The sequence below is a fragment of the Sorghum bicolor genome, chromosome 5 (assembly GCF_000003195.3).
Source record: "Sorghum bicolor cultivar BTx623 chromosome 5, Sorghum_bicolor_NCBIv3, whole genome shotgun sequence".
Lineage (NCBI taxonomy): Eukaryota > Viridiplantae > Streptophyta > Magnoliopsida > Poales > Poaceae > Sorghum > Sorghum bicolor.
The window spans coordinates 57,215,322-57,241,058 of NC_012874.2; the positions used below are offsets into that span (position 1 = coordinate 57,215,322).

General features: G+C 45.0%; 1 protein-coding gene, 1 long non-coding RNA gene and 1 pseudogene across 2 annotated transcripts; 2 read left to right on the top strand and 1 right to left on the bottom strand.

Annotated features, from left to right (window-relative positions):
* Positions 9,512–11,888, top strand: LOC8083146 (ammonium transporter 1 member 1). The gene is made up of 2 exons (XM_021461489.1): positions 9,512–10,167; positions 11,468–11,888. The coding sequence occupies exon 1, from the start codon at positions 9,591–9,593 to the stop codon at positions 9,948–9,950; it is 360 nt and encodes a 119-aa protein (XP_021317164.1). The 5' UTR covers positions 9,512–9,590; the 3' UTR covers positions 9,951–10,167; positions 11,468–11,888.
* LOC110435663 lies at positions 18,132–18,946 on the top strand. The gene is made up of 2 exons (XR_002453470.1): positions 18,132–18,652; positions 18,725–18,946. It is a non-coding gene; the product is annotated as an uncharacterized LOC110435663 (long non-coding RNA).
* LOC8083147 lies at positions 19,275–22,948 on the bottom strand (annotated as a pseudogene).

Below are 25,737 nucleotides of genomic sequence, written 5' to 3' on the forward strand. Positions count from 1 at the left end.
GAAATAAAGGAGAAATTCAGAGAGGCTTTCCACGGGGACATCTCGAGCACAAAGAAGCAAGCTATGCAAATCCTTCTCGATGGCGACATTGACTTCTCAGCCCTCGAGCTCAACTTGGCTGGGCTAGAGGAGTTGCTCTGACTCCTGCTGTCCAGCGTGTTTTTCTCGTTGCAACATTTGTTAATCATGTCATCGTCAATTTCAGTTTTTAATTGGAATGTGCGTGGTCTTAATGACCGGGCGCACCGTAGTGCTGTGCGTGAATTCCTGCTGCTCGAGAAGCCTACAATTGTCTGTCTGCAAGGAAAGCAAACTGACTGTCGTCTGTAATGGCCTTGCTAATTAAATCCTAGGATCTGTGTTTGACTATGTGTTTCTGCCTTCTGTTGGTGCTTCAGGCGGCATCCTATTAGGGTGGCATCGAGAGCGGCTGTCCTTAACTGATGTTAACTTGGGACAATGCATGCTCTCCACTAAAGTTACCACTGACAGCCAGTTGGACTATGTTTGGTGGCTGACGATAGTCTATGGACCTCCTCAGATCGAGTCTGAAAAGATGGCATTCCTGGCCGAGCTTTTGCAGTTCAGGAGCCTGGCCACATGTCCCTGGCTAATCTGTGGGGACTTCAACATGATATACAGAGCACAGGACAAAAATAATGACCGCCTCGACAGGACAGTGATGAGGAGATTCAGGAACTTCATTAATCAAGCGCAGCTTAAAGAGATAAACATGGTTGACAGGAGGTTTACTTGGTCCAAGCAGCGTGGGCAACCGACTCTCGAGCTCCTCGACAGGGTCTTCGCCTCTTCAGAATGGCTCTCGGAGTTCCCCAATCACGTACTACGGCCTCTTTCGTCCGATAGCTCGGACCACTGTCCGCTACTGCTACAGCTCAACGCCTTTGGTGAAAGCAAAGGGAGGTTCCGCTTTGAACCCTTCTGGGTGCGGTTGCCAGGTTTCTGTGACATGGTCGCCAATGCTTGGGCATCATCACCAGCTCAGTCTGACCCTTTCCGCACCATCGACGCCAAGTTGAGGAACGTGGCCAAGGCACTGATGAGCTGGAGTGCTTCCAACATTGGAAGCTTACGGTTACAGCTTACCCTTGCGCCGGAAGCAATCTTTTGTTTTGACATAGAGAAAGAAAGGCGGACTCTAGAACCTTGGGAGTTCGAATTGCGCCGCAAGCTGAAAATGAAAGTATTGGGGCTCGCCTCGCTGCCGCGCACCATTGTGCCATAGCGCTCCAGGATCCTGTTCCTGGCTGAAGGAGACACCAACACACGGTTCTACACCTACAGGCGTGTCACCGCAGCCGACAGAACCAAATCAGGTTGCTGAATGTGCAGGGGTGTCAGACCGTGCTATGGCTGATGCCCTATATGACTACTACAACGACATTCTCGACTCCAACTTCGAGCGCTCCACGAGGCTTAATCTCGAGGCCATTGGCCTCCCAACTGCCTTGCTGCATCACCTAGAGAATTTGTTCACGGTGGAAGAGGTCTGGAGGATAGTCAATGATTTGCCCAACGACAAGGCACCGGGGCTGGATGGTTTTACTGGGCTGTTCTAAAGAAATGCTGGCCAATAATCAAGGATGATGTGATGCACGCGTTCTGGGCCCTAGACAGCAGAAGCCTGTATCACCTCAACGGTGCTTATATGGTTTTGCTAAAGAAGGAGAACCCAGAAGATTTGCGTGACTACAGGCCAATAAGCTTGATTCACAGTTTTGGCAAGCTAATCACAAAATGCCTCGTGCAGCGGCTAGCCCGGTCTTGGAACTGCTGGTGAAGCGTAATCAGAGCGTGTTCATCAGGGGTTGCAGCCTACATGACAATGTCCGTGAAGTGCAGCTTGCCTGCAAGGCAATTCATGCCTCCAAAACGCCATGTCTCATGCTGAAAATTGATATTGCGAAGGCCTTCGACAGTGTTGCCTGGAATTTCTTGTTCGAGGTGCTGCAACATATGGGATTTGGGAGGCGGTGGACGAACTGGATTTCCATGGTGCTGTCCACATAGAGCACTAGGATCTTGCTCAATGGTCAGCCGGGGCACCGAATTTGCCATGCTCGTGGGCTTCGACAAGGAGACCCGCTATCTCTGATGCTTTTCGTCCTGATCATGGAGAGTCTGAATAACTGCCTAAGCTGGGTGGAGCAGCGGGGGTTTTTAGCGCCTATCAGTGGCATTGATGGATACCGAGTTAGTCTTTACGCGGATGACCTAGTGTTATTCGTCCTTCCACAACAGCGGGACTTGGAGGTGATCAAAGGGGTGCTCAGTATTTTTGGACTGGCTTCAGGCCTCTTCTCCAATCTTGATAAGAGCGTCGCGACCCTCCTGAACTGTACTCATACTCAGATTCAGCTACTGCATAATATACTTCCCTGCCGTGTCGAGGACTTACCTTGTCGCTACTTGGGTGTCCCGCTTTCGGTCAGGAGACTTACGAGGTCACAGGAGCAGCCGATCATAGACAAAGTGGCTGCACGCATACCTGGGTGGAAGGGGCATATGCTAAATGTTGTTGGACGCACAACACTTGTAAAGGCCACGTTATGGGCGATCCCAGTCCATACTTCAATCGATATTTGCCTTTCACCTTGGGCGATCAACGTCATCAACAAGCTGCGCCGCGCATTCATTTGGGCTGGCACAGATGTTGTGGCTGGAGGCAAATGTAAAGTGGCATGGCCTCTGGTGACCAGGCCGTGCGATCTTGGCAGACTGGGCATATCGATCTCAGGCGAACTGGGATTGCACTGCGCGTACGGTGGATCTCGAAGGACACGCGTCATGACCGGGCACCGAGGACCTCGGAGCAGGCTCCTCTTGCCCTCTTCCAGGCGGCAACTGTGTTCAACTTGGGCAATGGGGAGTCTATTTTCTTCTGGACAAATAGGTGGCTCCATGCATGGTGAAAGTGTGCAGTCCATCGCCCCCACATTCTTTGCGGCTGTGCGGCCGCGCAAGAGGAGAGCAACGGTGGCAGAAGCGTTACTAGACCTCGCCTGGGTTAGACACATCTGTGCTCCTGTAACTATGCAGTTGGTGGTCGAAATTAGCAGGCTGTGCGACTTGAGCATGTTCAGTTGCTGCCGCAACCTGATACCCTCTCCTGACGGCTGACGGAGGATCTGAACTACTCTGCAGCGTCCGCCTATGGTGCCATGTTCCTTGGTGCATCGGTACCCCTTGGCGCTAAGGAAATTTGGAGGACGGCGGTGCCGCCGCGGGTACGCTTCTTTTTCTAGCTGGTTTTGCATGGGCAATGTTGGACAGCGGAGAGGAGGCGACGCCATGGCCTACAGCCCGACGATACTTGCATCATGTGTGACCAAGGGGTTGAGACCATCAACCACATTCTGCTGTCCTGCTCTTACAGGGAGGTGTGGCACTGCTGGCTGTCGAGGTTTCGACTCTGTGGTGTTGCCCCTCTCCAAGATGATCTTGTCATTCTCTTGTGGCTGCGCGTGAGGAAGCTCTTGCCAAAGATGATCAGGAGGAGCTTTGATTCGTTCTTCTTGTTGATGGGTTGGTCTCTCTGAAAGGAACGTAATGATCGTACCTTCAGGGGAACCTCGACGCCGGCACCTCAGCGGGCGTTGCTGATCAAGGAGGAGGTCGACACTTGGTGCTAAATTCTTCAAATAGGTGGTCTAAAGTTAACTGTAAACTTTAGCCTAACCCATATTGGAGCATTTGATCTAAAAACTTAGCTAAAGTGCTTTAAAGTTTTTATTAAGGCTCTAAAGTTTAGAGGAAGGGTCCAATGCAAACATGCCTTAACATTTTGTTTTCTCTAATTACGTATTGTCAAGAGCTAGTGTTGTCCAGGAGGCAAAAATCTCGCTGAAAGGGAAACATGCGCTCGTGGTCACGTTTACTATTTGTAGACTACACTAACTGATGATTCCAAGGAGGAAATTAGATAACCCTTCGCTTTACCATAGCTGGACTATGTGTAGACTACAAACTGATGATGACCGTAGCATATGTTTTATGGTCAGCAGTCAGCACACATGCATGTGAGCTTGACCATAGCTTGCTTGTGTGGTTTCGTGTTTTAATTAGGTACGGAGTAGCACCTCAGTAACGCCAATAAATAAGCGTGGTGTTGCCCGCTGGAAGCCTGGAACGACAGTGTGGCAGCAGGACGCAGGACGGCAGGAGCAAGGCCGCCCCCGCCCTCGGCTCACATCACATAATGGCGATGGCGAGCAGCTGCAGATCCAGATCCGGAACCGGAACGGTGGTGCTGTGCTTTCTTGTGGCCTCTCTCGTCCTCGTCCTGGCCTCCTCCTCCGTTGCTTCAGCTGAAGCAGCGGCGGCCTACGGTACGTAGACTTGACGCAGCGTACAATACAATCACTTCAGCTTTCATCCAAACATAGATAGCTTCACGGTGCTGCATATGTTCTTATATATGATCTGAATACATGCATGTGTAAGCATCGTCACATCGGCTCTGCAGGTGCAGGCAGGAAGATGAAGCAGATCACAGCAGCAGGAGCTGTGGCAACGAAGCAGGATAACTACCCTGCAACTAATTTACCAGAGAGTTACCCGACGGCGCCTATACCAAGGGGATACCCGACGACTCCCCCTGGAAAATGAATTAGCTGTTGCCGCGCGGCCGATCGAGAGAACCCTGCAGGCCGCAGCTATATATATGTGCATGACACATGCCGATTACCATTTCTGAATTACAGATGCAGAAATTAGCTTGCGTTTATACAAACCCAACCTCATGTCTCGCACTCTCTCTCGCTACATAATTATTAGCACCTATATACGCGCGTGCCTGTTACAGTGTACTACTAAGCTATATATTCTGCACCTGTGTGTATGCCTGTAATTAAGCTATATTATTGTTTGAAATAAAAATAAAGTCAGCTTGGGGCACAAATATTTTCAATCGTCTGGAATCATCCTTGTCTTTTTCGTGAAATCATCGTGACAGTTTATTACCACATCTGAGTGACCGAAAAGTTTAGGATGCTTTTGTTACTGTGCTTCCCATCGAGATCGGGTTATCTCGGCTGGATATATAGCATAAAAGAATCTGCTAAATATTATTCAGTGAACTGAAAGATCAGCTACTCCCTTCAGGATTCATGATGTGCGCGCCCTGGAACAACTCAGATTACTCCACGTACCAGCAAAACCAAAACGACACAGGTACAGGGTTTCATCATCCATGGTATGTAGGCTTGGATCCCGAGAACCGCCAGCATGTGAACTGTGGAGGATAAGGTTGTGTCGCCCTTTCCTCGTTCAACATGACCTAGGTGATGTTAAAGAACCGATCGATCCAGGGCAGTGTGCAGCTGGTGGCTCGAAGCGTGCACCACTAGAAACAGTATTTTGCTCACGTTTGAATTTTTTTTCCCGTATGTGGTTCAAAAGAGCAGACTTTAGTACAAACATATGTGTGGGTCCATGGCTATGAACCACCGGTATAAATCTAGGATTTTCATTGACAATTCACCTCAGTCATGTTAAGTTCCCACCCAAAAACTTTTCATCTCATCCCATCGATGTTTGGACACATGCATGGAGTATTAAATATAGATAAAAAAATAACTAATTGCAAAGTTTATGTGTATTTTGTGAGACGAATTTTTTGAGTCTAGTTATTTCATGATTGGACACTAATTGCTATACTTACAAATATAGGCACCCAGAAACTTTTATTTTTTCGAACTAAACAAGGCACAGTAAACAATAAGTGTAAATTGATTCTACGCATAGGCTATTATCATCTTAAGTTACAATCAAACCATTTTATATGTGTACCGCCTATGTACAAACATTCATAGCTAGTGATGGTTTTCCTAATCTGCCACCTGTGTACAATCATCTCTGTAAATACACTTCCTCCTCAGAATTGTAGACACCTAGCCATATTTCATTGATGGCATCCTTGAAGGTCCAAAAATTGCAAAACACAGGAGTAGGTTTTGATCTTGATTTCTTTGAAGGAGGTTGCTCAAGAATCAAAGATGAAGCTTCTCTCCAGCCTCTCCGCATCAAGGATTCAGATAGAGTCTTAGTTCGTCTTTGACTCGATCGATGCCTTGTAACTTTGGTTCTGCTTCAGATTTGTACAGTGTCTGTACAGTACGAGTATGTTTGGTTCGTTTTCTATACAAGACTGGCTAGCAAAACTAAGTCAGGCTATAGCAAAACTAAGTCAGGCTAGTCTAAGTCTGCCCCTAGCAAGACAAGACCCGTTTGTTTTGTTGCACGTGCTAATGAACTTGGCTAGGATGAGTTCATGTTGTCTGGCTTAGTTTGCATATAGTCATCTCTTTCACCCCTTTGAGACATTTTCTCAAACATGTGGTGGACACCTCGGCTAGTCATCTTCCACGAGCAGGGGTGAGCATGGCAAGCACAGCAAAGCCGCGTAGCACACTAGTATACAGAGGTAGTGGTTCGTAACCCTTTTCTACAGGCGGTTTGGTGAACCGCCTGCCATGATGGCATGTGGAGAATAATTTTTCCACAGGCAGGTAATTGAGAACCGTCTGTAGAAATTATATTTCTACAGGTGATTCAGTTATATCAACCGCCCGTAGAAATAAATTTCCACAAAAGATTCCATTAGCCAACCGCCAGTGGAAACATTATTCTCGAAAATATAAAATCGGCTTTTAAAAATAGGGAAAAAAATTAATCAGCCTAGTCGCATCGCGCATCTTTTCATGTAAAATCGCACGCTACGCGGCCGACGAGATTCGAACCCGAGATCTCTCCCTCGCGTGTAGCATCCTCTACCACTCTGCTATGTTTATATTAGAGTTTAGTTCCCCACATATTATCCTAAACCAAGCATATATTGATTATTTGAGGCCCTAAACGGATTCAAATGAAAAAGTTGTCAACTACAAAGTTTCATAGCTTTTTAAGATCTGCAACTTTTATATTGATAGTTTTCTCCATCCGAGGTCATTTATAAAATTTGAATTTCAAATTTAAGAAATTCAAACGTAATTTTCGACGAGAAGATGATTTCAAATGAAAAAATTATCAACTACAAAGTTTCACAACTTTTCGAGATCCACAACTTTCATTTTAGCATTTTTTCAAACGAGGTCATTTGAAACGCTCAAAAAATTAAATTTCAAATTATTTCTATAGGCGGTTTTCTTAATAAACTGTCTTCGACTGGTTCGGTCTTCATCATTGACGTTTGATGGGCTTGCGTGGATGCAGCTAGAAGAAGTAGCTATAGCAGAATCGGGAGCATGGAGCCATAGAGGCAAGAAGAAGGTCTAGAGGTGGCAGAGCATCCTCCTTCAAAGACGTGGATCCCCTTCCCCACAACGAATCTGGCCATGGAAGCAGGGCATACTCAACGAATATATGTGCTCAACGAATCTGCGCTCGAAGTCATGGAAGTGAGTGAGCTGCCGGCGGTGGTTGATGGTGGCCCATTCGGCGAGGCCGGTGACATGAAGCACGGCGAGGCGGAGGACGACACCAGGGAGGAAGGCGAGCACAACAAGGACCATGGTGTGCACCAGGCTTCAGCATCAACATGCTTAGAGATGAGAGGCGAGCAGGGCCTTCGTCGAGGCAGCAAGCATGACGAGCATTGCGGTGAATGCTATGGGGAGGATTACGGGAAGAGCACTAGCAGGGCGGAGGAGCATCACTACAGTGACCTAGGGGTGACGAGAAAGGAGGACATGATTGGCTCGGGCCTAGCTCCAGGAGAACGGTCAATTCGACCGTTCGACCCTAGCCAGGCCCCAACAGTAGGGATGGCTCTACTTGGCTAGACTCCATGCCCAATCCAACCAATCAAATAGCCAAAAATTGGCCCCAGAAAGTCTAGTTTGAGCTACTCAACCAAACACACCCTATAATCTCTCCCCTCCTCCTCCTCCTCCCTTCTCCCACCTCTGTTGTAAGTATTCCCTTAGACTTGTTCCGCTCCTTTTTGTTATAAAATTTCAGATCCCCTGTGGGGCCATGAGTTTTTTGTGTCAAAAAAGGTTGCTCAAGAATGTTAGTTAATGCCCATTCTAATATATCTTTTTGACTAAATCCTCCATAATTTATGGCATCATTAGATTTAGTTTTCATTTCATGGTTCATATATGGAGAGAGAAATGATGGTGTTTGGGTGTTCTAACACTATAATAAACAAAGTTTCTGTCCTAAAATTGTTATATTTGGTAGCTTCACATGCATGTTTCTTCCATTATATGTCTTCAATTTCATAGTTTAGCAAATTTATTTATTAAAATAGATTAATTAATTACCCATACATATATGCTAAATTATGTGTTATTGATTTCAGTGTTAATTCAAATGATTACAATAAGTAATAAACATGCATATTTCTAAGAAAAATGGATTAAAATATTCAACTATATATTAATGTATTTTTTATTTGATTTGATTAATCACTATCATCTCATAAATACACTAGCTCTTCAAATCATGAGAAATGTACAGACCTAGCCATATTCCGTTGTTGGCGTCCTTGAAGGTCCGAAAATTGTAAAATACAGGGGCATGTTTTGATCTTGATTTCTTTGAACGAGGTTGCTCAAGAAGGTTAGTTAATGTGCATCCTATGTCCTTTTGAAAGAATGCTCCATAAATTGTGACCTAATTAGATCAATTTCCATGGTTCATGTACGGAGAGAAATGATGGTGTGTTTGGGTATTCTAACACCATAATAAATAAAGTTTATGTCCGAAAATTATTATATTTGGTAGCTTCTCATGTCTATTTCATTATATATCATCCATTTCATAATTTTTGGATCATACATGCATAAATTATATGGATGAAATCTATATTCTAAAACTTAGCACTATTAGAGAAGTTGGCTTAGAGCTAGTACCTAGCTCTAACCACTGCGGATGCCCTCAAAGTACTATAAAAATATAATATTATTCTATGAAAAAATGCTACCGGCCCCAAGTCAAAATTCCTTCAGAGTTGACCAGAACCATCAGAACAAGTGGGCATCCAGAATTTGTGTGGGTGTTGCGTCCTAAACTACTAAAAAATTTCTCTTAGATGGCATCACTATTTATTGAATGGAGGCGAGCACTATTTTTTACTGCCTCTATTATCCCCAAGTTCGCCAACACTGAGCGACCGCCTTGGTCAACAGTTAACGGAGGTGGTCGCCTTAATGTAAGCACCTCAGTTAGTTACTAATTAACCTAGGCAGTCGAATTAATACAATTGTCTCCAAAAATGATGCGGCCGTATTAAGAAGCTTGCCTTCATAAATAAATTTTCGGAGGTGAACATACTATAAGGCCCGCCTCCGAAAATACTAAGGCCCAAAGGAGCAATATATATATATATATATATATAGAGAGAGAGGGGTATACTATTAGGAGCTTAGGGCTCCTAATAGTTATTAGAAGCCCTAGTCTAATGTGTGCTTTCTGGTTCCACCAAACCAGGTACAGCCCACTAACCCATCCAACAGTCCACCAGGTCCAATATATATACCCCAAACCCTAATCCCACCCATCCAGCCACCCTAGCCGCCGCCACCCCCAACCACCCCGTCGCCTCTGCTCTGCTCTCCTCTGAGATGGCCCTGCAGGTGCAGGCCCAGTCGTCTCTCCTCGGCCGGTTCGCGGCCATCACGGCCGGGTGCAGCGAGGTGGAGCCGTGGGCGGCCGTCGTCTGCGGGTTCGTGTCCGCGTGGGTGCTCATCAGCGCCAACGCGCTCGCCGCGCGCCTCAAGTTCGACGACCCGCTGGAGGCGGCGCAGCTGCACGGCGGGTGCGGCGCCTGGGGCGTCCTCTTCACGGGCCTCTTCGCGAGCCAAAAGTACGTGGAGCAGATCTACGGCTCCGGGAGGCCCTACGGGCTGTTCATGGGCAGCGGCGGGAAGCTCCTCGCCGCGCAGATCATCCAGATCCTGGTGATCGCCGGGTGGGTGAGCTGAAGCATGGGCCCACTCTTCTACGCGCTCAAGAAGCTGGACCTGCTGTGCATCTCGGCCGACGACGAGATGTCCGGCATGGACCTCACCAGGCACGGAGGTTTCGCCTACATCTACCACGACGAGGACCCAAGCGACAAGGCCGGGGGTTGGTGGGTTCATGCTCAAGTCCGCGCAGCACCGTGTCGAGCCGCCGGCGGCGACAGCGACCAGCAACCAGGTGTAAAAATCAGAAGCAAATTAAAACCTATCGAGCTGAAGTTACGTGCTTGCCTTTTTCAGTGTGTCATCGCGTATTCATATTTGATTTTGATCTCGATCATATCTGCCGGTACTGTTTGGGCAATACTTCGCCACTCTTCGGAGTCGCAAGAATTTGTGTAAATTATTAGAAAGCTGTCCACTAGTTGATAAATGTGAAGAATGGTTTACAGATATTCTTGAATATTAACCCTTTTATTTTTGTATAGTTTTTACACTGATTTACTACTGCATGTGGTGGATTAGTTTGGATCTAAAGTGTTCAGTAGTAAAGATTACGGACTACTTACTACTACAGTTCTGGTTTGGTGATTACTACTTTCTCCAGAGATTATGGTCGATTACAATTGACTTTTAAAATCGATTTTTTTTTCTATGCTTGATGAGTTAGCTTTTTATGCGTTCAATTCATGTGTGTAATGTGATTTTAGCTGGAGTTGCTCTTAGAAAAGTATCTAGTCGGTTACTTTGCTTGCATGCATAGTTTTCTACGCATGGTGAGACTGTGTTTTCAGGCCTCATTAAAAACTTATATTCATATTTCTATGCACCCACTCGGCCATTTAGGGGGAGCATTCTAGTCATCTAGGCTTGGTCTCGGGCTCGTATCGGTCTGATCCACTCTTGACTATGTGTTCTATGCTTCACGAGTTAGGTTGTTACACATTCAAATTCACTCTTCACGAGTTAGGATTCTATGCAATTCATTTTCATGCAATTTTGAATTTTGGATGTAAATTTCTAATTACTTACCTCCACTAAGCTTTCTATGCTTAGAAGTAATAATATGTCGTGGGTAGTGGCTGCTTGCCCCATGACATCCGATATATTTGTTGGTCTCCCCAGGCCATCCATCTGAGCTATAGAATGAACAACAAGGTCAATTTAAAATTTATTTCTCCATTCATCTATATCGGATGCTTCTAAATTTTGACGGATTATTCTATGCACGGTTACATTTCTATACGTATACTCAACTTTCTGTGATTTTATCACTAGTGTTTTTATGCTTCTAGTGGCAAGGTTCTATGTGTTGTTACATTTCCATATGTAGAAGCATGCAACTCAGTGCGATAATCTAGTGGCAAGGTTTATGCAGAATTTTATATACATTAACAGATCATATTTTATATATTGTTGGAACATAATTTTATACATTATTCAGGTATATTTATATATAATGTTGGATCACATTTTTATACATGTTTCTATAGTTTTTATGACATGCATTCTTTTGGATGACTTCTATACATCACTAGATGATACAAAAATGCAGTCCACAGCCGCGGTGTTAGTATGAAGCAGCGGTGGCGGTTGGTGGCGTGTAGTTCACGGCGGCGGCGCTAGTGCGACTCAGTGGTGGTGGTCGGTTCGATGGAAGATAGCAAAGGAGCAGCACGACGCGACCAGGGATTTTTGCAATTTGTTTGTTGAATTTTAGTGTTCTTATGCTTGTGTGCATAAGTTTCGATACACATAATGGAGCACTTCTATACATTTTTGTATTCTTAATGCTTGTGAGTATAAGTTTCTATACATTGTTGGAGCAGGTCTATGTTGTTTTTATGCGATAATAAATTCACTTTTTATTCATCAAATTACTAAATTCTATGTAATGCCGGCACAAAAAATATTTAAGTGTATCTTGATCACTGAATTTATGAATCCGGTCGTCTATCACGTGCTATTTTTTCAAAATTTTAAATTTTCGAGAAGACGAGATCGTCTTTATGTTTTATGTGTGCGGTTCTCATGGTCTATGTGTTTCTATACATTGTTTCCTATATTACTTATGCATCCTCTCTAGAGAGCAAGGTGTGGTTGGACGCGGTCACGATTTTTCAAATCAATAATATGCAGAAGGGAAGGTTTTTACGCGACAATGAAATTATTCTTATTCACCAAACCACTAATTTCTATGCAACGTTGGCGCCAAAAACTTTTCTACGCATTTTGACTATTTGATTCTATGCATCTAATCGTCATCACGTGCCATAATTCAAATCACGGTTGTGTCGGATGAAATGTCCATCTCGCGGCTTTAGATGGTAACAAAATTAATTTTTATTCATTCAACCACTAACTTCTATGTAACGTCAGCACCAAAAATTTTCTGTGCATCTTGGCCATTGATTTTATGCATCCAATCGGCCATCACATACCATGATTCAAAAGTCAAAGTTTAGAGGAAGACGAGATCATCTCCATATTTGACACGTCCAGTCTCTATATTTTATAAATTGTTCCTATGTTAGTTATACACCCTATAGTGAGGAGCATGATATTGGTGGAGGCAATTACAGTTGTTTCGTGAAATATCTATCTCGCAAAGAAGTTTTTATGCGATAACAAAATTAATTTTTATTCACCCAACAACTAATTTCTATGCAACATCGACGTAAAAACATTTTTACGCATGATACTTGATTCTACGCATCCAATCGGCCATCACGTGCTGTGATTTCAAATTTAAAATTTATGAATTTTAAATTTTTTCAAAAAAATATTCACAATGGATCTTGAATCATGCACAAAAATATCAGAAGTTTAATGGTGAAAACCGTTTTTGAATCGAAAGCTTCATTGAGGAATTATTAAGAAAAAATGGACGAGATTAGAATGGATGCATATATGACTGCATGTGTCAGCTTGTGTCAGTACGTGTCAGGTGCAGTTAGGTGGAACGACTAACTCGCAGAAAGGTTTCTATGCGGTAACGAATTGATTTTAATTCATGCAACCACTAGATTTTATACATTGTTGGAATAAAAAACTTTCTGCGCAGTCTGACCTAGGATTTTATGCGTTCAATTGGTTGGGACCCCAAGGGGTCCACCATCTGCGCGCATGTCAACTTCGTAGTGGGTTAGGTGGGATGGCTGGCTGGGGCTTCCAATAGCTATTTGTAGCCCTGGGCTCCCAATATACCAGCCCTATATATATATATATATATATATAACCCTAGTTCACTTTATTCACCCTCAGAAGCGCCTCAACCCCATGTGGTGCCCTTAGCTTTGCCCCCTCTCGCGCGACTCTGTCACCCTCTGTGCCCCCTACGTTGCTCGCACCTCCCTCTCCTCTCCTCCCCATTCAGTGCACGTGCCCCCTCTAATCTGTGTTGTGTGGCGCTTGTGCCCCCTCTCACTGTCTACCTCTTGCGCATGGAGCACGGTAGCCGGTGGTAGCCCTCTCTGTCTCTCTAACACGGAGCATGGTGGCTGGCAGTGGCCCTCTCTGTCTCTCTTGCATGTGGAATGGTGGATCCCAATGCCCGAAGGACCACAGAGGTGGATCCCGGTGGCCACCACCATATCCAGCGAGGATGAGCCTGATCCAGCAGCGACATAGCTCAAACAGCCAAACCCTAGTGGTCAGAGGAGAACGAAGGTGGATCCCAATGGCCACCACCAAATTTGACGAGGAGGTACTCGGATCCGGCGAGGAGTAGCCTGATCTGGCAGCGGCATAGCTCCAACGGCTGAATCCCGGCAACTAGAGGAGCACGGAGGTGGATCCCGACAGTCACCACTAGATCCGCCGAGGAGGATCCTGATCCAACGGTGGGCGGGCAGATCCGTGCGGTGTGTGCGGTTCTGCGAGGAAGCAAGTGCCAGTGAATGGTGGCGGTGGTGGGGGCGCATGGATGGGCTCACGGGGCCCGTGGATGGGCTTGGTGGGCTCAGGTTTTTCTTTTTTATTATTATTATTTTTGGTCGATTAACCAAGGTGAGAAAGGCAATTGCCTCCGTTAAGCCTCTATTAGCCAAGGCCTTTGATTGGAGGCGGTTGCAATGCCCATCTCCATTAACCCTTTTTGCCCACCTCCATAGAATACTACAGTAGTGGGCCATAGGCCATATAATGTGTTGGAGTTCCTTAGCAGCGTGAATAGGGTCCTTTATTGGCCACCCCTTAAACTATATATTTAGTAGCCAATCCTTAATTAGGGTTTATATTTTGCTTAGACTAATTCATGATCGAACAGTTTCATTTGCCATATATTGTTTTGTGGAACCCCAACTTCTGAACTTCATATAAATCTGCAATATTTTTCCAGTTCACACGCATGGATAAGCCTTCTAAGTGGCTTCAATTGGGAATTGCATAGTTGATAACTAGTGAAGACATAGTGCTAAAGGTACAGGTCTAGGTTGTTGTGATGCAAACCCACAGTGTACAGTAGAAACAGTGAGCATGTATCTTGTCTGCTCTAGTTGTACCCAACAGTCCTGTAAAAACACTTCAGTTTAGTCCTTGTTTAGTTCTTAAAAATTTTCAAGTTTTTCTATCACATCAAATATTTGAACGTATATATGAAGTATTAAATATAGATTAAAAAATTACTAATTGCACATGTGATTTGCGAGACGAATTTTTTTAAGCCTAAATAGTCCATGGTTGGATAATAATTACCTAATACAAACGAAAGTGCTATAATAACCAAATCTAAAAAAATCATAAACTAAATAAGGCTTTAGGCTAATTCTGTTCGCCTAGCAATATTTCTCTCATAATAAATCAACGATTTCGGAGCTTTTGCGAACAGACCTGTCCTACGCTTGTCTTGACAGCGATCATTATGTGCCTAGACTAGACGCGTGACTTTTGCCAACATGAGCAGTAGTAGTTGTCTACAGCTAGATTCTTCCTGTTGCACATACCAGCCGGTCCAGCCCATTCAAAGACAGTATCACACCGACACTGACTGAAACAGAGCTCCTTGTCCTTGGATGTCACGGGGAATTCTCGGTTCTGATGATATTGATTTGTGCTTTATTTCCACACGTTACTATGTTTGTAATGACTTTTTCTCTCGAAGTATTATCAATGTTGCCGAGACAATTTCACGGGATACATCATTTAAGCGGTCTCAATGCTAAGTTTCATCTTTCAGTTTCTAAAATATGAAACTTTGAGATAAAATTAATCTATTTCTCAGTGTATAGTTTTATTGCATAGTTTTATAGATTATTTTTAGTCTGTTGTGGGTTCCATCGTCACTCTCTTTTCTCTCTTTCCTCACCGACGCCATGGCCAAACACCGCAATATTGTTCCGCTCTGTGGCTACCACGAAGCAACGCACTTCAACCTCCTCATCTATGAGCTGATGCCCAACGCGAGCCTGGACCAGGTGCTGCATCTACATGCGAACCACCAGTTCTGCCTCCTCGGTAGGCTTCCTCGCTGTAGAGCCACGCGGAGGGGCTCGGCGGCCGGAGGAGCCCGCGGCTGAGCTCGTGAAGCCCACGGCAGTGGAGCAAGCACCCACGACAGCGGAGCTCGCACGCATAGAGCAGGCACCCGCGACGCCTCACCCACCTCCGGCGGTTTTCTCACGACGAAGGTGCACGCCTGACAGTCTCGTTTGCAATAGAGGCGCGCCCCGCAGCTTTGCCCGCGCCCAGCAGGTGTGCTCGTGGCGGAGGTGCCTCACCTATATCCGGTGGCCTCACTAGAGGCGGAGATGCACCCGACGGCCTCGCCCGCTTCTGACGATGGCAAGCTCGCTGTCCTCGTACACGAAGGAAGAAGAAGCTGCGATGAAACGAACTGAGGCTCTCAACGCGCATTTCACACAGTTTCTGAGTCCTTGGAAACGCCGCTGGGTCGTTTCAATGGGATGAAACGATTCCTTCTCTCTTTGCTCTCACTCTGCTCTAGTTTCATGCAAAAACTCCAAATTTACTGATGTGGCATCCTATTTAATATGCATGAAATTCCCTATGAAATTCCATTGAGACTAGCCTTAGGCTCAGTGTAGGTTTTATAGCTTAGTTTTCAAAACATCCATATTTTAGAAACAGTACAGAAAGTTTTAACTCTTATCACCTCTCTATTCATTAATACGGTGGTCTAACATGTTCTTAATGTAATCTCTCTCCCCTGCCATCCTGTAACTTGAATTCGCTAGGACACTCTCATACAGACTTAGCATAATTTTTATGGTCATTTATTACCTTGCTATTTATTAAGTTTTCCTGACGTGGCATTGTATTTATCGAAAAAAGAGAAAAAAGAGCAAGAAACGAAGTCTAAGTTAGACGCGATGTCTACAAGGTATCGAGGCAGAAGAAACCACACTCGTTCTCATTGCGTAAGCAGTGGTGGACCCAGGATTTGGTTAGGACTAGGACCAAATTCTAGTAGCGAAAAGCCAAAAACTACACTGTTGTTTATATAATCTATGTATAAAACTTGTTATTACAAAGAAAATTTTTTAGATCAGAAATTCTCCAACTACATATTGCCATACAATTTATAAGAATACAACATTGAACTACAAAAATAAATACTTAGCAATAACAAGAATATAACATTGAACTACAAAAATAAATACCTAGCAATGATATGCTACATTCGCATTTTCATGTCCTTTTCAGTAACGCCTAAATCTAGACACAAGATGTGAGAGTTAATTAATTAAAAAAGACAAACAAAAAAGTAAGTTTACTGTAGTTAAAGCTATTGGGCTAAGGCCATGTTTAGTTGGAGAAATTTTTTGGCTTTGGCTACTGTAGCACTTCGTTTGTATTTGATAATTATTATCCAATTTTGTAGACTAATTAGGCTCAAAAGATTTATGTTGCAAATTATAGGCAAACGGTGTAATTAGTTATTTTTTATATCTATATTTAATTCTTCATGCATGTGTCTAAAGATTTGATATGACAAAAAAATCTTCAATTTTTTTGAAAATTAAACAAGGCCTAAACTCTGATAAATTAATAAGACAATGGTCCAGAAATTAAAGAGTTATACCTAGAATATCTAGTCTACCACATAGTAAAGCACAAATCAATATCATCAGAACCGCCAATGGGCGGAAGAAACCATGCCTGTCCACGTTGGGGAAGAGCGGACCGAGCCAGAAGAAACCACGCCCGTCCGTGTTGGGGAAGATGACGGTAGTTTCCATCGAGCATGCAGATCCCATGCGCCTTCTCCCATTCTCCCAATGATTATTTCATTAAGAATAAACATAAATGTTATTTGTCACCATATATAGTTTTATAGTTTTTCGACCAAGAAAAAAAATCCAAGTAGCCGTTCATTTTAATAAATATATGTTAATGATTCATGCTAATAAATTACAAATGTAAATTATACGTTTTGATTGAAACATATGATATATCAATACTAGGAATTTAGAGCCTATTTGCTTGTCTAAAAAATTATAGCTGAAAATATTATTTGCTAATTTATTATGAGAAAAAAACACTGTTGACTGACAGAAAAATACGGCTTATAAAAAAAACGAAGTCTTAGTTCTAACACTCTCATTTTTGTAGAATAATATTATATACTTAATAGCACTTGGATAACCGAAACTCACCATCTTGAGCACTATAGGTCATATAGGATGTGAGCTGAAATGACTGTTTGTACCATTAAATTAACAAAGAGCATGGTCTACGAGACAGTCAAATTTTTGACCCAAAAAAATATAAAAGAAGTTTTGAATATAAAATTAATACAACAATAATCAGAGTTTGAACTCACACAAACATAAAAACTAATGATCTAAAAAATGGAAACTAATATATATAGACTTATAATGTCACAAAAATAACGCAACAGACCAATTATATAATTTAAGCTATGTTTTTCAACTAAATACATATTAAAAACCAATGAAGATGTAATACTCCCTCCATTTCAAATTTTAAGTCATTCCAAGAATCGTGTAGAGTCAAAGCATTTTCAAGTTTGACCAAAAATATAGAGAGAAATATAAAGATTTATGTCATAAAATAGATACACTATACAAATATAACTAACAAAGAATGTAATGATACTTGGTTGGTACCAAAAATATTATTATTTTACTATATAAATTTGGTCAAATTTGAAAAACTTTGACTCTCTAAGATTCTTAGAATGACTTATAATTTGGGACGGAGGGAGTAGAAATGATCAATACATAACATAGTGTAGTTGGTACAACTATCACGAGTGGATAAAGTGTATACAAGTGGGTATATTGTTTAAAATATGAATTGAGTGTGTAAACATAATTGATTTCGTCTAGTTGTACAAGCATGCAGCAGGCTTCAGGAGTTCTTGGGCTGGGGCACAATGGTACATCTCCACTCCCGTGGGCCAACGTCCCATGGGCCCATCATTCTTTGCGGCCCAGCCTCCGCAACACGACACTCGGAGGCCCGAGCGTGGAAGTGTGGAACGCAGGCGGCGGCGGCGGCGCTCGCAGGCTCGGCGCCTCGTTGGTTCGCCGGCTCCCTCAGGCTCCCAGTCCCGCCCTCCAGGTTGATGTTTTCCTCATCCACTTCCACGCCACCACACTTTCGCCTCCCCTTGATCTGCTCTGTTTGGCCCCCGCTGCCATGCCGCCATCAGTCTGTCACCGTGTGCCCGTCAGTCCGCCATGAGGAGCATGTCGTCACAAGCTCAGCAAGTCCGGCGTTCGGGCCCTTCTAAAGAGGTGCGTTGTCCATTACCTAATTAACTTCTCCCGTACTTAGCTGGTGACGTGATGTGTCATGGTGCTCTCTAGGTGCTTGTTGAATTGCCTGTGAGTGAGTAAAAAAGGTGTGTCCACTGTCTTGCCTGTGAGTAAATCCTACCCTGTATAGCAATGATGTGGCCTGTAAGAGATCGCAGTCTAAGTTCACCCTAGCTTTATTCTTGGGCAGGGTCCCCCACTGATGCAATGTAAGAGTTTAAACAGTGGTGGAGCACAGGTTCATGAACTAATTTCTCTGAATCAAAAAAAAAAGTCCAAACCACATGCCAAATGCATATATAGTTTGGTTGAACACCAAATATTTTCATGTAGTTTACTGGAATTAGTTCACATTTAGCTAACAAGATATGAAGATTTTCTCCACTCTCCAAGTCACATTTGTTCCCAGCAAACATATAGGGATACATTCAGTGCAGTGAAAAAAATATTGGCATAAATCTTTTTTAAAAAAGCACCATGATCATTATTTCAACGTAGCATTGCACCATGATTACTAAGGATCCAGTTGGCTGAGCTCCCAAAGTAGGTTTCCATCTGAATTCAGAAACCTTTGCTACACACACACACACAGAGAGAGAGAGACAAAAAAAAACCCTCACTTCTGACTCACTTATCGCATGTAATCATTTTTTTACATATAGTTTATCACATATAGAGAATGCAATGTGAACTTTCAGGTAGAGAATCACTTCTCGAAAGCATAGAATTAGAAGCATAGGGAGCTCTATCAAAACAGGCACTAAAAGTTATTGAACTATGTGTTGATATATTTTTTAACTCTGAATACACATCTGGATCACTTGGCACTTGGATTGTATTCCATGGAGATCAATACGATCACGTACCTTCCCACCTCCATTGTTACCTTTACCCAGCCAAACTAACACAAGCGGCCCTGATGGAGCGCAACTCGGTGGCCGCATCCTTCATGCTGAGCCTCTGGAACGGCACTGCCCGCGTGCAGCTGAGCCCCACCCTCACAGCGGAGACCAGGCACTTGTGCTCTGAGATATGTGCACCGCCATCGTTGGAGCCACAGGACACTTGGCCATCAATCCCTTCAACCAACAGAAGCGCCGGGTCAAGGACATGCTCGATCTTGTCTGGGAATGACGCGGCAACGAACTCCAACAGCGTCAGCCCGTCCTTGAACGCGTCATCTGTTGGTGACCTCCCAGTGAAGATCTCCAGCAGTGTGATCCCAAAACTGTAGACGTCGCCATATGTTGACACCTTCCCTGTCGTGCCGTACTCTGCACAGCACACAAATTAAAGCAGGGTTGACACTGTCATGTCAATATATGTCTGGCACACAAGATGTTGGAGTTACCTGGCGGGATATATCCAATCGTGCCTCTCAAACCACCTGTGCTTGTGGTGCTGCAAGTGTCGTGGCTCCCCGGCTCAAGAAGTAGCTTTGCCAGGCCGAAGTCACCCACCACCGCCCTCATGTCGTCGCTGAGGAGAACGTTGCTGGGCTTAACATCACAATGGATGATCTGTGGTACGGAGTTGGTGTGGAGGTAGCACAGCGCGTCGGCGATGTCCACGGAGATGTTGAGCCTTTGGATTACACTCAGGTTTTTCATGATCTTCAACTCTTCAGACTTGGGGTTCATGTTCAACCACCTGTCTAGGCTGTAATTGGGCATGAACTCGAACACCAGGGCTCTGAAATCGTTGCCCCTCGCATCCACGCTGACACAACAGGTGATTATCCTGACAAGGTTCCGGTGCCGGATGTTCCGCAGCGCCTCGCATTCCGATACAAATGTCTTGGAGGCACCAATCTGACAGAGGTCGAACACCTTCACCGCCACAGCGACCTTGTCGGGCGCTGAAGTACCCTTCAGTAGCAGGGGCAGGGTGCCCAGGTACACGGACCCAAACTTCCCTACACCAATCAGGTTGGTGTCTGCGAAGCTGTTGGTCGCTTTGTCCAGTTCAGCGTATGATATTCTCTGATAGTTCATCTCGTCCAGGACATCATCCAGCGTTGCATCATCATCAGTTTTAATTGCTTGTCCCGGCCTTTTCCTGTACCACTGGAACATGCTGAGGAGTATGGCCAAGAAGAGAGCGATGCTTAGGACAGGCACCACTATCTGGAGAAGCCAGCGAGTAGGGTGTGTGTTCCTGGCTGCTGGACACCGGGGCAGGTCGAGCTCCGGGATGCCACCACAGAGGTTGGCATTCCCTGTGATCTTGAACCCGGAAATGTTGGTGAATATGCCGCGGAGCGGTACACTGCCATCAAGGTTGTTGTAAGATAAGTCCAGCTCGATCAGGGAGGTCAGGTTCTCCAATTCCTCTGGAATAGTTCCTGTCAAGTCGTTTCTGGACAGGTACAGCTCCTGCAGGCCGGACATCTGGCTGAGGTCCGGTGGGATGCTCCCTGACAGCCTGTTGCTCGCTAAGTTGAGCCTCCTAAGACCCTTGAGCTTGCTCAGCGACGGTGGGATGCTTCCGTCGAAGAAATTACCATCCAGATCAAGAAACTCCAGGCTCTTGCAGTTGTCCAGCTGTTTCGGCAGCTGACCGGAGAATTGGTTCCCGGTCAATACTAGCTGGGCAAGGTTGGTGAGGCCGGAGACATCAGGGGGAAGTGGGCCGTCCAATCGGTTGTCAGACAAGTCCATCACCAAGGACAAGGACACCAGACTGAAGATTTCCCTTGGCACGTGGCCAGTGAGGGCATTGCCCGAGAGGTTGAGCGATGTTAGGCGGTTCAGGTTGCCTAGAGTGTGAGGAATGGATCCATTCAGCGTGTTACTGCTCAGATCAAGTTGGAGCAGCTGGGTGAGGTTGCCGATGGAGGATGGGATTGGCCCGGTTAACCTGTTCCCCTGCATCCCCAACTCTATGAGGTTCTTGATATTCCCAATCCCTTCCGGGATGGTGCTGTTGAAGAGATTGGATTCAAGGTCCAACAATTGCAGCCGACGAGGTTGCCGATACCCGGTGGAATCGGCCCTGATATGCGGTTGTTTCCCAGGTAGATCGCTTGAATCTCCCTCGAGAGGCGGCCAATGGAGCTTGGCAACTCGCCACCGAGCTTGTTGTTGTCAAGGGCAAGGCCCTGCAGGTTGCTGCAGTTGGTAAGATGGTCCAGGAACTCCCAGCCTTGATCGTCGCTCGCCGTTAGGTGGTTACCCGACATGTAGAGCCACTGGGGGCAGAGCATACCGATCTCGGGAGGCACCTGCCCAGTGAAGCTGTTGTTTGCTAGGCTGAGCCACGTTAGATTGGAGGCCTTGGCAAGTGCCGCGGGGATGGGGCCTGTCAGATTGTTGCCACCAAGGTATAGGCCCCTGAGATTGGACATGCGCGCGCCCGCGTCCGGCGGGAGGACACCATGGAACGCGTTGTTGGTGAGGGCAAGAAACTGGAGCGACGACATGTTGAAGAAGCCGGGTGGGATCTCTCCTTGCAGAAGGTTCTGGTATGCGCTGAACGTCTGGAGGGAAGGAAGATCCATGAGGCCAAGGGGCAGGCTGCCTTGCAGGTAATTCTCATCGACCCTGAGGGCCTGGAGCTTCGTGAGGTTGCCGAGCGACGGCGGGATCTTGCCGGACAGGGAGTTGAGGTGCAGGTACAGGTAGGTGAGGTTGGGAAACGTCCCGAGCCACGTAGGGATGGCGCCGGTGAGGCTGTTGTTGTTGAGGTAGAGGAATCTGAGGCTGGTGCAGCTGCGTAGGCTTTCTGGAATCTCCCCACTGATGCCGATGTTGTCGCAGAGGTCGAGGTACTGTAGGCGCCGCAGACTGCCGATGCTATCCGGGATGGTCCCGGAGAGCTGGTTCTTCTCGAGGACGAGGTACTCCAGGTATGTAAGGTTGCCGATGGCAGGGGAGATGGTGCCGGTGAGCCCAAGGCTGGAGACGTTCAGCGACGTGACATGCCCGTCCGTGCACGCCACGCCAGGCCACCGGCAGAAGTGCGATGTGCTGTTCCACGACTGGAGAGCACCAGACGACGACGCGCCCGACACGCCAGCCCTGAACGCCTGCAGCGCGTCCCGCTCGATGTTGGAGTGGGACCGCTGCACGCCTGCCGCTAACAGCAACATGATCAGCAGCAGATGCAGCTGCAGTGCGTGCGTTCCAGACGTGCGTGCGCCTGCCATGCTCTCACGGTCGGATGCCCAGGCGCGCACAGCGCAGGTCATCTTGTGTGAGATTCTGCGTGGTTTCTCCTTTCTAATGTGTGCTAATGGCAAGGCCTTGGCATGTGCAGGCTTATATGGGTGTTGTGGCGGGAAGCTGCTGCTGATGATGATGATGAGTACAAACAGAGAGCATGCATGTGTGTCTGCTCTTGTTTCAGAGTTGTGCTGATCGAACAGTCCTGCAACAACTCTTCAATTTAGGCAGGTGACTTCGTCCTACACTTGTCTTGACAGCGATCATTACGTGCGTAGACTTGACTAAGTGACTTTTTCTAAGTGACTTTTTCCACATGAGTAGCGGACTAAAGCTAGACTGTTCTTGGTGTCCATTATTGTTTGACAATTTTTCTTCATGGTGATTTGACATACCAGCCAATTCAAACACAGTATGGCACTGACGACACGGACTGAAACCGAACGCGGAGTTGATGGCGGTGGTAATTCGGTTATGAGGATATTGTCCTTTGATCGTTCTTGCTGACTTTGCTCTTTACGTATCAATCCAGAGGACTGACTGGCTGAGCATATATGCTGCACATATTTCCATAATTGTGCTGGCTTTTCCTCTGCAGGGATTCTCAAGTCTGCTGAGGCAATTTCCTGGGTTCCATCGTGTGTCTCCTTGCTGAGCTAGAAGTTCAAATGGGCAAGACGTTTGAATTCTTAGCCAGCTTTACCTCAGGTTCTGCACTGGCAAGGTTTTTCTTGCCCAGACATGCTAGCCAATATGGCTCGCCGAGGCGAACAAGGTTTTGCTTGCCTAGACAAGCTAGGCGAGGCTAGCTGGCCGAGAGACCAAGCAGCCTCCTAAAATTACAACTAGGGCCTTGTTTAGTTTCACCCAAAATTCAAAAACTTTTTAAGATTCCGTCACATCGAATCGCGCGGCACATGCATGAAACATTAAATATAGATAAAAAAACTAATTACATAGTCTGTCTGTAATTTGTGAAATGAATCTTTTGAGCCTAGTTAGTCCATGGTTGGACAATATCAAATACGTTTGGCTGATAAGCCATGGTAGAAAGTACTGTTGGCTGATTTATTGTGTGAGAAAAACACTGTTGATGGCTGACAGATTCGACTGATAAGCTGAAGTGAACAATAGTGAGGGAACTAAACAAGGCCGGAAACATGCTAGTTCATTGTGACGTACAATTTGTTGTATTGTATTTATGCGAATAATAATGTGCTAAATATTTTTCTGGATCCAATTGGGTTTGGCCCAACCTTAAATAAAAATCTAAGAGCCATAATAAATGGTAGTGCAATAAAGGATTGATCTCATATGCAATAACTTAAATGGGTGGCGTTTTGTGCATGTTGTGATCTTAAGAAAGTATAAGGGACCGTGACTTAAAAAAAAATTTCAGACGAAGATAGATTGGCTCTGAGAGACGCGAGCGCGACTCATCGTCGGGGAACAGGGGTCACGGTGATGGGTTATTTGGTCATGGGCATTTTGTCATCCTCCTTCAAAATTACTGACATGGTCAAACAAGTCAACTAACAGAAGGATGGAGGAAATGGATGGTAATGCTATTTAGGGGAGGCAATTTCAGTTCGGTTCTAGACAAGAAACTTTGATTCCGGGAGTATCTTAGAAGAAAGATTCATTTTTTACGCTGCTGCATGATCGGGCATTAGCACCGGTCGGAAAGGGCCTGTTGCCCCGGTTCCCGAGCCGGTGCTGCCCTTCCGGGACTAAAGGCCCACCCTTTAGTCCCGGTTCGGGCAACCGGGGCTAAAGGGCCCCCCCCGCCCTTTAACACCGGTTGGTAATACCAACCGGTGTTAAAGGGTCCTGCCAGGGCTGCCATGTTGCAGGACCCTTTAACACCAGTTGGTAGGGTTTTTTTTTCTTTTTTTTGTTTCACTTCTTCGGTACTGTTTATTGTTTATATATAATATATAATAATAGGTTTTTCAATACATGTTTTTCTGATACAATAATATATTTATATTACACGCATATTAAGCATATATAAATGAAAATTATAGGCTTAGCTTAATAATTAAGCTTTGCCTATAATAAAATGAATAGACCACATCAAAAATTAAATAGATATGTAAAAAGCTTTATATATATAGTTTTATATGTACAAAATTCGTAACACATATATACATAGAGTTTTTTCTCCCAATGTCTACAAACGATACAAATGATCATCGTTGTTTGGAATAAGAGTTTCGTTGCTGTTGAAGTGAAACTCGCCGTTTGGATTGATCACTTGGTCGCGGAGAAATCCTGCTATCGTCTCTTGGATAGCTTTGATTCGGTCTTGTTGTAGGACCTTTTCCCTCAGCCATTCCGTCTTTAATTTGAAATAAATTAAAAAGGTATTAGTTATCTAAGTTGTTCAATATAATTCAGGAGATAATGAAAAGAGACATGTAACGTACTCTGAGCGTCTCTATGGGTGTTTGATTGACTTGTGCCATCATGAATTTACACACGTAATATGCACATAGATTGTTCCCCCCTTCTTGTCTTAAACACCACTGTACGATATATATATATATAAATATTCACGACCACGACAATAAAAAGGCTAAAAGTTAGCGAAAGTTTGTTAGCTAGTAGAACTTACTTGTGGATGTATTATGTTAAGCGGCGCTTTACATCCACTGAGATGTTCACGGTCAATGAATCTTTCCCAAACCCTATACACAGCCATTGTGGATCGTGAACTAATAATTACAGAGTCATATTATGATATTTTTGTAGCTGAGATCGACATTACGTACCTTTGAATAATGTTTACCATTTGTTGATAATTTTCTTGTGGTTTTCTCATTGAGTCAAAGATTATCAACCGGTTCTTGGGAATTTCAATGACCATGAGTATCCAGTGAAAGCTGTTTACACACACAT

Bases quoted from the DNA above. Each gene is read 5' to 3' on its own strand.
- LOC8083146 (XM_021461489.1), top strand. From the start codon at position 9,591: ATGGCCCTGCAGGTGCAGGCCCAGTCGTCTCTCCTCGGCCGGTTCGCG.